Below are 11502 nucleotides of genomic sequence, written 5' to 3' on the forward strand. Positions count from 1 at the left end.
GAGAGGGAACTGTGAGAACAGAAAACAGATCAGAGTAGGGCTTTTTGAGATGAGAAGGAAGTGGAACTGGGCGTGAAGGGAACTTGGAGAGAAAACTGCTGACCTTGAATCCAAGACAATATTCAGAGTGTGGGTCCACCACAGCGAACTCCTGGTGCAGAGGCAGACAACGCTGCTGTGCTGGCCCACCACATGGCCTGGGAAGCAGAGGAAGAAGGATCAATGCTGCCCATCCTCCCACCTCATATTGGCACCAACCCTCCTGAAGGGCGGGTGGCACCAACTCTAAGGCTGAGAGCCCTTGTCGGGACCTGCATTGAAGGAAGCAGGACCCAGGAGCCACATCCCTTTGCTGCTGTCTCTCAGCACCTGTCCCCAGCACATGGCCTTGAGAGGATCTGCCCCACTCTGCATGCTGCCCGTTGCTGCAAAGGCCCCGTTCAGAGCAGGCTCCATGCCCAGATGCAGGACGGTGTGTGCAGCTGTGAGCTCCTGGGGTGTCTGCAGGGCTGGCAGGGAGCATTCAGAGACGATGCTGGGGCTGTGTATGGGACCAGAAGATCATCTCCTCCTCCCATGGGGACCATCAACAGGGTCTGTCAGAACAAGCATCGAGCGCAGACTACTTTTTGGTGAATTTTTTTGGAAGGAAGATTTAGGAGCATGCGGAATCTCCCCCCAGCAGCCATTCCCAGCAGTGCCCATTGGCCATGGTCCCGGCAGGGCTCCTCTTGGAAGGTGCCCAGCTCCGCGTGCCTGCTGGACGCAGCAGCTCCATGGGGGCAATGGGCGCCCTGCGTGGGCTCTGTGTGGGCCCCGAGCCCAGCAGAGCCCTGAGCACGGCCTTGTGCTGAGCCCAGCAGGGCAGCAGAGCTGGGCCAGGGCGGCAATGGGCAATGGGCACGACACCCCCAGGACACCCCACAATTCCTCTCCTAACCCTAATCCTAATTCTAAAGGTCTAACTCTAACCCTAAACTTCTTTTTTTCTAGTCCTAGCCCTAATGCTAGCCCTCTAACCCTAACTCTAACCCTAGAACCCTAACTCTAACCTAACCTGCCTCCTACCCCTACCCACTAAACACTTAAGTATTATTGGAACCCATATCTTTATTTKGATTGATGTGGATGAGCTCTTAAAGCTGACCTAGACGCTTACCTTTGACTTGGAGTAATGACCCCCAAGTGTGATTTAGGTGCCAACCCTGAGTTTTGAAGTCTAGTTCTCTAGTATCACGCTAACCATGGTTGTAGCCTTGATGGACACCAGGTGGTGATGTAGGAGTACTAATAGGAGGTGGTGAAGTGATATAACAATAAGGGGATGTTTTGGTACGGTGGTGTGTGGAGTTTTTGAATCTCCACCAGGTGGGCTCTAACTCCACTTATATTTCGTGATGGAAATGTAGGTCTGGGTGATGTGGAGGAATTCTGTTGTTTTGTCTAGTGTGATTTCGCTTGTTTCTCTTTTAATAATTTTCCTTGTGTTCTTGTTGTTGTTCTTTTTTTTTGTTTGCTACATGTTTGGGTCTCATGGTTACTTTATTACTCTACATCGTTGTTGCTTTGTTTTTTGATGTTTCACCTTTTTTTTTGGAGTGATTGTTTTTGTGGTATGTGTTTTTGTTGTATGGTTTGTTTGGTCTTGGTGGATGTTTTATGTTCCTGATTGTGGAGTTTTAACTGTGTTTTATGGTAAGGTGTATTGTGTAGAGTTTTTTGCATGTTTTGCAGGGTCATGCTTGTGAGTACTCATTGTGTAATGGGCATATTTTGTAGTTTTTATGTTGTTGTTTCCTGTGAGAGACTTCAAATGTTTTGCGAGACTGTCTTTGCAGTTGTGCGTGTGTTTTTTGTTGTTTGCTGTGTGTGTATTAATATCTGTTTTCTTTTGTTTTTGCTTTTGTTAAGGTTTTTTTGTTGGTGGTGGTTGTGCAGAATGTGCTGTAGATATTTAGGTTGTGTGGAGTTTGTGTTTTGTATCTTGATGTTTCACTCTTTATGTTGTCTAGTCAACTTGTGGACCTTGGGAGAGCTCCTCCAGGAGCTCTCAGGCTGCAGGAGCATTCACCTCCTTCCTGACCCACCGCACATGGGATTCCTTTTGCCTAAGTGCAGGGGAGTGCAGATCATGTCCATCTGGCTGGCAAATACAGCAGAGGACATCCAGGAAAGCCTGAAAAAGCGCAGCCTGTGTGAGGCCTGGGGAGTGCAGAGCTGGAGGGAGGAAAATTCACCCTGCTCCCCAGAGAGCAGCTCCCAAACTGGCTCATGAACCGGGACCAGAGCTTGGAGGGAAAGGATGTGGGGAGGAGTGTCCTCACGGAGATGGCTGACCAGGACAATGTGATAGGGTCTACATGATCACCATCAGGGCACCCTCTATCTCTAGTGATGAGACACAAGGCCTTAAACAAGGGGCATGCATGCAGATACCTGTTCTGTGCTCACCTCCACATAGCCAAAAGGAGTCCCGTGTCCTGTGTGTCTGTGGTGTGCACAGGAGGGAGATGAAGGCCCCTGCAGTCTGAGAGCTCCTGCAGTGTCCTGGTCCTGTCCTGCCCATTCCCCATTCCTGGCCTGGCCCAGCTCTGCTGCCACTCACTGTACTGGACCCACACTCTGAATATCGTCTTGGATTCAAGGTCAGCTGTTCTCTCTCCAAGACTCCTTCACACCCAGTTCCAGTTCCTTCTCCTCTCAACAAGTCCCCCTTTCATTCTTTTGTCTGTTCCCACACTTCCCTCCACTCTTCTCCCCATAGTAYCTCGATCTCACGGTGCTGCTTCGCAGAGCAAGCAGGTGGTTGGGCACACAGGGAGCAGGAGGTGTCTCCACTGTTGTTGTTCTGCTCAGGGTGGCACGCACACCCCACCAAATGGGTTTTCTGGCCTCGAATTTCATTGGGAATGTGCGGCTGTTTCAGGTGCTGGAAGGAACTACAGACATTTCTGAGGGCACTAGTTGTGTCCAGCAGCACCTCTAGATCCTGCCCCTGCTATTTCTGAGAGTGTGACTCTGCAGCCTCCCTCCCCTGTGTCCACTCTGTCCTCCCTGCTGCTCCTGATACTGCAGAGCTCTGCCTTGCCCCCAAATACCTGGGTTTAGCCCTTTACCTTTAGGTGCCTCCACCTTGGAGGACCTTTCTCCTTGGGAGTCTCCACTCACTGCTCTCCTGGCATCTGCAGCCTTCCCTGCAGAAAGACACGAATGTGACACTCTGCTTTAACATGGGGCACAGCCCAGGCTGTGTAAATGCAGGACCACTCAACGTCTGCACTGTTCCCGGACCCTGATAAATGATTGCCAAATCCACCCTGTGATCTCCAAAGGCATCCTTACAAGATGGCTTTTTTGATGTTGAACCCTTGGAGAAAGCTGCTCAGCAGCACCTTACATTGTGCTGCTTCTTGGGCATATTATTGACATCAGCTTTGGAAGAATCACAGCCTTCATGCAGTTCCCTTTTTAGAAAATATTTTATTACAGAGGAGCAAGTGAGGGAGTCAGTCCTAACCCAGCATTTGACACAAAGGACCAGGTGAGAGAGAACCATTTGAGAAAAAGTACCACGCATCCAAGTACTTGTGTAGCAGCGTGGTATTTATTATTCTGTACTAATAAAAGGCACAATAAACGTACCAGGAAGAAACAGTGTTCAATCCAGTTAGGACACAGAAAGACAAATTGCAGAGAGAAAAGGCAATTTTACCATGGATGAAAAATGTCCGTGAAATCACTTTCTTCAGGGCATCTTGGAGCTCCTTATTCCTCACGCTGTAGATGAGAGGATTCACTGCTGGAGGCAACACTGCGTACAGAGCAGCCAACACTAAATCTAGAACTGGGGAGGAGATGGAGGGAGGCTTCAGATAAGCAAAAAATGAAGTGAAAACAAACAGGGAGACCACAACCAGGTGCGGGAGGCACATGGAAAAGGCTTTGTGGCGGCTCTGCTCAGATGGGATCCTCAACACAGCTCTGAAGATCTGCACGTAGGACAGCACAATGAAAATGAAACACCCAAAGACTAAAGAGGCACTAACCACAAGAAGCCCAAATTCCCTGAGGTAGGACTCTGAGCAGGACAGCTTATGAATCTTGGGAATCTCACAGAAGAACTGCTCCACCTCATTGCCTTGGCAGAATGGTATGGAAAAAGTGGTTGCAGTGTGTAGGAGAGCATTGAGAAACCCAGTGGCCCAGGCAGCTGCTGCCATTCTCACACAAGCTCTGCTGCTCATGAGGGTCCCATAGTGCAGGGGTCTGCAGATGGCAACGTAGCGGTCATAGGCCATGACTGTGAGAATACAGTACTCAGCTGAAATGCAACTTGTAAAACTTAAGACCTGTGCAACACATCCTGAGTAGGAAATAGCCCTGTTGTCCGAGAGAAAATTGGCCATGGATTTGGGCACAGTGGTGGAGATGAAAGTGAGGTCAAGGAAGGAAAGGTTGAGGAGGAAGAAGTACATGGGGGTGTGGAGGCGGTGGTCGCAGGCTATGGCCGTGATGATGAGGCCGTTGGCCAGGAGGGCAGCCAGGTAGATGGCCAGGAAGAGGGAGAAGTGCAAGAGCTGCAGCTCCCGTGTATCTGCGAATGCCAGGAGGAGGAACTCATGGAAGGAGCTGCTGTTGGCCATTTGTTCCATTGAGCTGAGGAAAACTGTCTGAGAAAGAAAAGGCAGTGACAAATTAGAAGAATTTTCTCTAAAAATACCCCCCAAAATAGAAAACAATAAACAAAAAACCCACAAGGCAATTGGCCAGGAGGGTAGACAGGTAGATGACCAGGAAGAGGGAGAAGTGCAAGAGCTGCAGCTCCCGCGTGTCTGAAAATGCCACAAGAAGGAACTCATTTTATGAGCTGCTGTTGGTCATGTCTTCCATTGAGCTCAGGAAAACTGTGCAAGAAAGAAAAGGTAGTGACAAATTTGAAGTATTTTCTATACAAATATCCCCCAAAAAAGAAAACAATAAGCAAACAAACAGAACAAAACCCACGAATCCTTTCAAGTTTTCATAATAATTCTTTCTCTTGCCCTATCTCTTCTCCCAGTAATATGGACAGATTTATTTTCTTCTTCTCAGAATGACATATGCTGAGCTCTTCACCCTCAGCTTCAGCTTAATTGCGTCTCTGAGATTAAGGATTGATGACACAGGACATTCATCTTTAGTCTGAATGGTCTGAAGGTCTGTTAATAACCCCACCCAATGTTTCAGAAAGCTGGGGTTGCAGCAGGGAGTTTTAGCATTTTTTACTATTGCTTTGTCAGGCAATTTCAGATTTTGATCTCACGTCTGATTGACGGTTCTTTGTATAGATCACTATTTCGACTGCGGCAAGCACAAATATTAAAGAGAGCATGGAGGGCTCTCCTCCCTAGAATGAGGAGTGTTTTTATGTCCATCTGCCTTGTTCCCAGCTATCTGGTCTTCGCACCTGTCTTACCCAGAGGACAATTTCACCCACAAGAGACTCTAATATGGTAGAAGACTCTGAGAGGATGAGGGAAGGCTGGTTTCAAAGCACTGACCTAACTCTGCTCTCCTTAGCCCAAGAGGGACATGTGATGGCGAGAACAGGACACTGATCCTGACGCGGATGATCACACCACGGAGCCAACACCTTCTCCAACCCCAGCTACTGCACTGCCCGGCATCCTGGGGTGAGAACCGGCCCCAGGCACCACAACCCCGTGCAGAGACACATGCAAGGACCTCAGGGTCTCAGAGGGTCTTGAGTTTGTAGCTGAAGCCCCAGCTGGCCACAAGAAGAGGGACAGAGAGGAGAGGTTGGGAAATGAGGAGAATCACCGTGACTCTGCTGCCAAGGGAGGACAGAGAGACAGAGGCACCAGCCCCAGGTTCCACCTCCTAGACGGTGGCACCTCCCAGGGCAGAGCTTCTCARCGCAGGTGCCTTGTGGTGGGAAATGGGCCCATGGCAGCAGAGAGGCAGCTCTGCTCTCCTGCACATCTGACCACAGGAGGTGCCAGATGCCCTAGAGCCCTTCACCTTCAGAGCAGAGTGAGACTAAGCATGGTGAGAATGATGAGAACTGCCAAGGGGATATTGCTGCAGCGCTCACGTGAAAAGATGGGTGAAGGAACGATCTGTGATCCTGGCAGACCTATGGATCCCTCACAGTAGCTCTGCAGAAGTCCCCTTCAGTTACCTCAAGCTAAAGCATTCTCTTCATCCGGTGCCTTGACAAAGATGCAACCCAAAATCTGAGCCTCCTCGACTGCCTTCCCCTACAGGGAAGCTCCCCATGAGTGTCCTCTTGAAGAGTTGTGGGAATGACCTGGATCAGGGAGCAGCCCTGACACTCACAGCCTTTCAGCAGAATGAACCTGCCCTGCTGGGTGTCTCTCTTCCCACGCAGAGCCTCTCCCCACTGCAATGCAGGGAGCTTCTACAAAGGCTGAGTGCTGACCTAGAGCTTCTAGGCCAGCTGAGTGCTGACCCTCCCAGCTGGCAGAGTCACTGCCCGGGCACACAGSACGCTGGGGTGCAGGGACACTGCTCTGAATTACAGCCCAGGACACACCTGCATGCACACCCTGCGCACACTTCACTGCCCTGCACCAGCTCGGGAAGCAGTGGCCATGATGACCTGCTCCTTGATGCTGTGAYAGGCAGCCTCTGCTCCAAAACTCCCCCCCTCCTTCGCAATGAAGAACTCAGGAAAAACAATCCTTTAAAAGGAGTCATCAGCTTGAATGTGTGCACAAGACTAATTGAGCAACCTCAGCACCACAGCAACCACAGTACCTGTAGCCAGAGACTCACCATGTCAAAGATCTCCACCACCATCAGCATTGATCTGAGCTCCCACTCCTCACTGCTGTTGCCCTCTCTCTGCCTCCTCTCCTGTGCTGTGCGCAGCAGCAGGCAGTGCCCGCAGCCCTGCTGCTCTGGGCACAGCAGCTGCTCCTGGGCACGGCGGCTCTGGGCAGGGCTGCCCGGCTGCCACGAGCTGCCTGCGTCCCACGAGCCTGGCCCCGCTCAGCAGCAGAGGCCCACATCAACTCAACTCTCTCCCTTGGGATCCCTTCTCCTGGGGAAAAGTCTACTTAAATAAATTAAAATAACCACCTGTTGTCATCTCCTAATGCGTGGAGGGAAACAGATTGCAACATTGCAATTTATTGCATCAGAGGATGGATGTTGAGGAAAGCTGGAAAAGTTCCACTCTGGAACACCTGATACACAGGACTTTTAACTCGGCTGCAAATCTAGATGGGACAAGAAGGGAACCCTTTGACACATGGTTCAGATACTGAGCTATTTCAATATGGGTATGTCATAGGATCAGAATCATTATGGTTGGAAAAGACCTGCAAGGTCATGGAGTCTAAGTGTAAAATCTTCAACCCCATTCTTGCTCAAGCACATCCCTCAGTGCTTCATCTACACATTTCTTGAACACTCTCAGGCAAGAGGACTCCACCATTTCCCTAGGCAGCCTGTTCCAATGCTTCACCACTCTTTCCGTAGAGAAATCTTCCCTAATATTTATCCTGTACTTCCTCTGGAATTACTCAAGGTCATTTCCCTTTCTTTCTGTGTAGTCACACTGGAGAAGAGATCGGTCCCCATATGACTACCATCTCCATTCAGGTAGTTGTAGAGAGCATCAAGGTCACCCCTGAGTCTCCTCTAGACTAAAGAACCCCAGCTCCATCAGCCGCTCCTCAGAAGCTCTGTGCTCCAGCCCCTTCACCAGCTTCATTGCTCTTCTTTGGACACACTCCATCTCCTCAATATCTTTCTTGTAGTGAGGGACCCCAAAATTGAACAGTGTATTCAAAATGCGGCCTCTCCAGCTCCAGATGCAGGGGGATGATCACTTCCCTGGTCCTGCTGTCTACACTGTTCCTCACACAAGCCAGGAGGTTGTGGGCCTTCCTGGCCCCCTGGGCACACTGCTGGCTCATGTTCAGCTGACCCATTTGGGACCCATACCCCAAATTCCTTTCTTCTGTGCAGCTCTGCAGCCACTGCGCCCCAAGCCTGGAGAGCTGAATGGGGCTGCTGTGATGGCAGAACAGGACTCAACACTTGGCCATATGGAACCTTCTGCAGGTGACCTCCGTGCATCACTCCACACTGTCCAGATCCTTCTGTGATGTTTTCCTACCCTCAAGGAGATCAACAGTTCCCCATAGCTTGATGTTGTCTGCAAATGTGCAGAGGGTGCACTCAATCCCCTCCTCCAAATCTTCAGTAAAGATGTTGAAAGGACTTGTCCCAGCACGACCTGTGGGAAACCCTGCCTGTGTCCTGTGACCAGCTGCATTTAATTCCATTCACCACCATTCTCTGCACCCAGCCATCCAGCCAGTTCTTCACCCCCAAAAGATTACCCCTGTGTAGGCCCTGAGCTGCTAGCTCTCCAGGGGAAGACAGTGGGAACCTGTTCCAAAGTCCTTCCTGCAGTCTAAGTAGAGCACGGCTACAGCCCTTCCCTCATTCACTAGGTGGGTCCCCTGGTCATAGAAGGAGACCAGGTTGGTGAGGCAGGACCTGCCTTTCATGAACCCATGTTGGCTGGGCCTSATCCTCCAGTTGTCACTCACATGCGGCATGATTGTCCACTGGATCATCTACTACAGAACTTGCCCTGATAACGAGCACAGTCAGACAGGCCTGTGGTTCCCTGGATCCTCCATCTGACCCTTCTTGTAGATAGACATCATGCTGGCAAGTCTCCAGTCAACCGGGACCTCTCCTGTTGACCAGGACCACTCATAGATGATGGAAAGAGGTTTAGTAAACGCTTCTGCCAACTCCTTCAGAACCCTCAAGTGAATCTCATCTGACCCCATGGACTCGGGCAGGTCCAAGCGATGTAGCAGATCTCTGACTGTTTCCTCTTGCATTCTGGGGAGTTTATTAAACTCTCCATAGGTGTCTTCCAGCTCAGGAGCCAACTACCTTGAGAAGAATTGATGTGGGTGTTACAGACTGAGGCAAAGAAGGCATTAAGTATCTCTGCCTTAGCCTCATGCTTGGTGACAATGCTTCCCATCGCATCCAAGAAAGGATGAAGATTCTCCTTGGCCCTTGTGTTCTTGTTGATGTTTCTGTTGAAACATATTTGGTTGTCTTTTAGAATACTGGCCACACTGATTTTCAGAAGAGTTTTTGCCTTTCTAATTTCCTCCCTACCTACCCTACCTAGGGACACATGAAGAGAGCCAGAGAGAGGAAGGCTTGCCCTGGGTAGAGGAAGAGTGGGTCAGAGAGCATCTAGGGAGACTCGACACCCACAAATCCATGGGCCCTGATGGGATGCACCCCAGAGTGTTGCGGGAACTGGCAGATGTCCTAGCCGAGCCGCTCGCCATCATCTTTGGAAGGTCCTGGAGAACGGGGGAGGTGCCGGAGGACTGGAAGAAAGCCAACATCACTCCAGTCTTCAAAAAAGGCAAGAAGGAGGACCCTAGTAACTACAGGCCGGTGAGCCTCACCTCCATCCCCGGGAAAGTGATGGAGCAGCTCATCCTGGCTGCTCTCTCCAGACACATGGAGSAGAAGAAGGTGCTCAGGAGTAGCCAGCATGGATTCACCAAGGGGAAATCCTGCTTGACTAACCTGATCACCTTMTACGAAGGAATATCTAGCTGGATAGACGAGGGCAGAGCGGTGGATGTCATCTATCTGGATTTGAGCAAGGCTTTTGACACTGTCCCTCACAGCATCCTCCTGGGCAAGCTCCAAAGGTGTGGGATAGATGTGTGGACGGGGAGGTGGATTAGGAATTGGCTCGATGGCAGGGTGCAGAGAGTGGTTGTCAGTGGTGCGGAGTCCAGTTGGAGGCCTGTACTTAGTGGTGTCCCCCAGGGGTCAGTTCTCGGTCCGGTCCTGTTCAACTTATTCCTTAACGACCTGGATGAAGGGCTGGAGTGCTCCCTCAGCAAGTTTGCCGACGATACCAAGCTAGGTGGAGTAGCTGATAGCCCTGAGGGCTGTGCTGCCATCCAGAGGGACCTGGACACACTGGAGGACTGGGCGGTGAGAAACCTCATGAGGTTCAACAGGGGCAAGTGCAGGGTCCTGCACTTGGGGAGGACCCTCCATGCCCAGAGGTGGCAAACAGGATGTGTGCATTAACTGGGGTGGCAGCTGGTGCAGCACTTGGTGTGTAAGTTGCGGTGTCAGTTGGTGTGTCAGTTTATGTGGTAGTTGTTGCGTCAGTTGGTGTGACAGTTGGTGTGTAAGTTGCTGTGGTAGTTGGTGTGACAGTTGATGTGGCAGCTGGTGTGTCAGTTGGGGTGGCAGTTGGCGCAGCGGTGGGTGTGTCAGTCGACATAACCATTGGTGTGTCAGTTGGTGTGTCCATTGGGGTGTCATTTGGTGCGGTAGTTGTTGCGGCAGTTGGTGTGTAAGTTGGCGTGTTGGTGTCGCAGTTGATGTGGCACTTGGTGTGTAAGTTGATATGTAAGTTGATGTGTCTGTTGGGGTGGCAGTTTTGGTGGCGGTTTGGGTGGCGTTTGGCTCAGCGATGGGTGAGTCAGTTGACGCAGCAAATGATGTGTCAGTTGGCGTGTCTGTTGGGGTGGCATTTGGCGCAGCACTTGGTGTGTCAGGTGTTGTGGCATTTGGGGTGGCAGTTGGCGCAGCAGTTGGGGTGGCAGTAGATGCGGCAGCTCACGCACGCAGGCCGTGCAGGCAGGCGGTGCAGCAGTGARCTCCCCCACAAACCTCACTATGGYGAATATTCTAGGGCCACATAATCAGAGGAAAAACTTAATCAACAAAAGAAAGCATACATAAAGTGGAAAAAGAGTCAGATCCTGTGGGAGGAATATTCCCACAGAGGAGTGTTTCCGTTAGGAACACTGTCAAAGGATGCAGGGATGTGGTGACGAAGGCCAAGGCCCGGAGGATGCAGAGAAGGCAGAGTCCCTAAATGGCTTCTTTGCTGCAGTCTTCACTGCTAAGGCAGGAGCTACAAGAGGCTATCCCAGGAACTACAGAGCCTGGAGACAAGAGAAAAACCTGGGAGGGAGAAAGACTTTCYGCTGGTCAAGGAGGATTGGGTTAGAGATTACTTGGGCAAACGACACATGCATAAACCTAAAGGCCCAGGTGGGATGCACCCATATATGTACAGAGGGAACTGGCTGGTGTTACTGCTCARCTGCTCTCTACCATCTTCAAGAGGTCATGGGGAAGAGGAGAAGAGCACAAAGTTGATGGCCAGGGGTGGGAGGACACTTAACTCMCTTCTCCAGCTGGCTCCTCCTCACCACCAATGCATGCAGAAGGTCACAGCCTGCACTAGTGATGCGAGAGCAAGACAAGGCCAAAGTCTAAGCATGAAGGAAGCGGGCTAGGGAGGACAAAAGCTCTCTGGAGTGTAATCTGCTGAGGCAGGCAAAAGAGAGGAAGGGCTTGGTCTTGTGCTCCAGCTCCTTCAGGCGGGACTGCTTCAAGCGCAGCGCCCACGGAGAGCAGCTGCACAGGGAGGGAGGCTCTGGGCCATCA

The 11502-nt window shown here is 51.0% G+C and overlaps 1 protein-coding gene across 1 annotated transcript; it reads right to left on the bottom strand.

Annotated features, from left to right (window-relative positions):
• Positions 1-3615: 3615 nt before the first annotated feature.
• On the bottom strand, positions 3616-4643 carry LOC112957326 (olfactory receptor 14A16-like). Its single transcript, XM_026050924.1, has one exon. It carries the CDS (start codon positions 4641-4643, stop codon positions 3618-3620), a length of 1026 nt encoding a protein of 341 aa, XP_025906709.1. The 3' UTR covers positions 3616-3617.
• Between the last annotated feature and the right edge of the window lie 6859 nt (positions 4644-11502).

This window comes from Nothoprocta perdicaria, unplaced genomic scaffold (genome assembly GCF_003342845.1).
Source record: "Nothoprocta perdicaria isolate Ctin4 unplaced genomic scaffold, notPer1 scaffold_716, whole genome shotgun sequence".
NCBI classification, from domain to species: domain Eukaryota; kingdom Metazoa; phylum Chordata; class Aves; order Tinamiformes; family Tinamidae; genus Nothoprocta; species Nothoprocta perdicaria.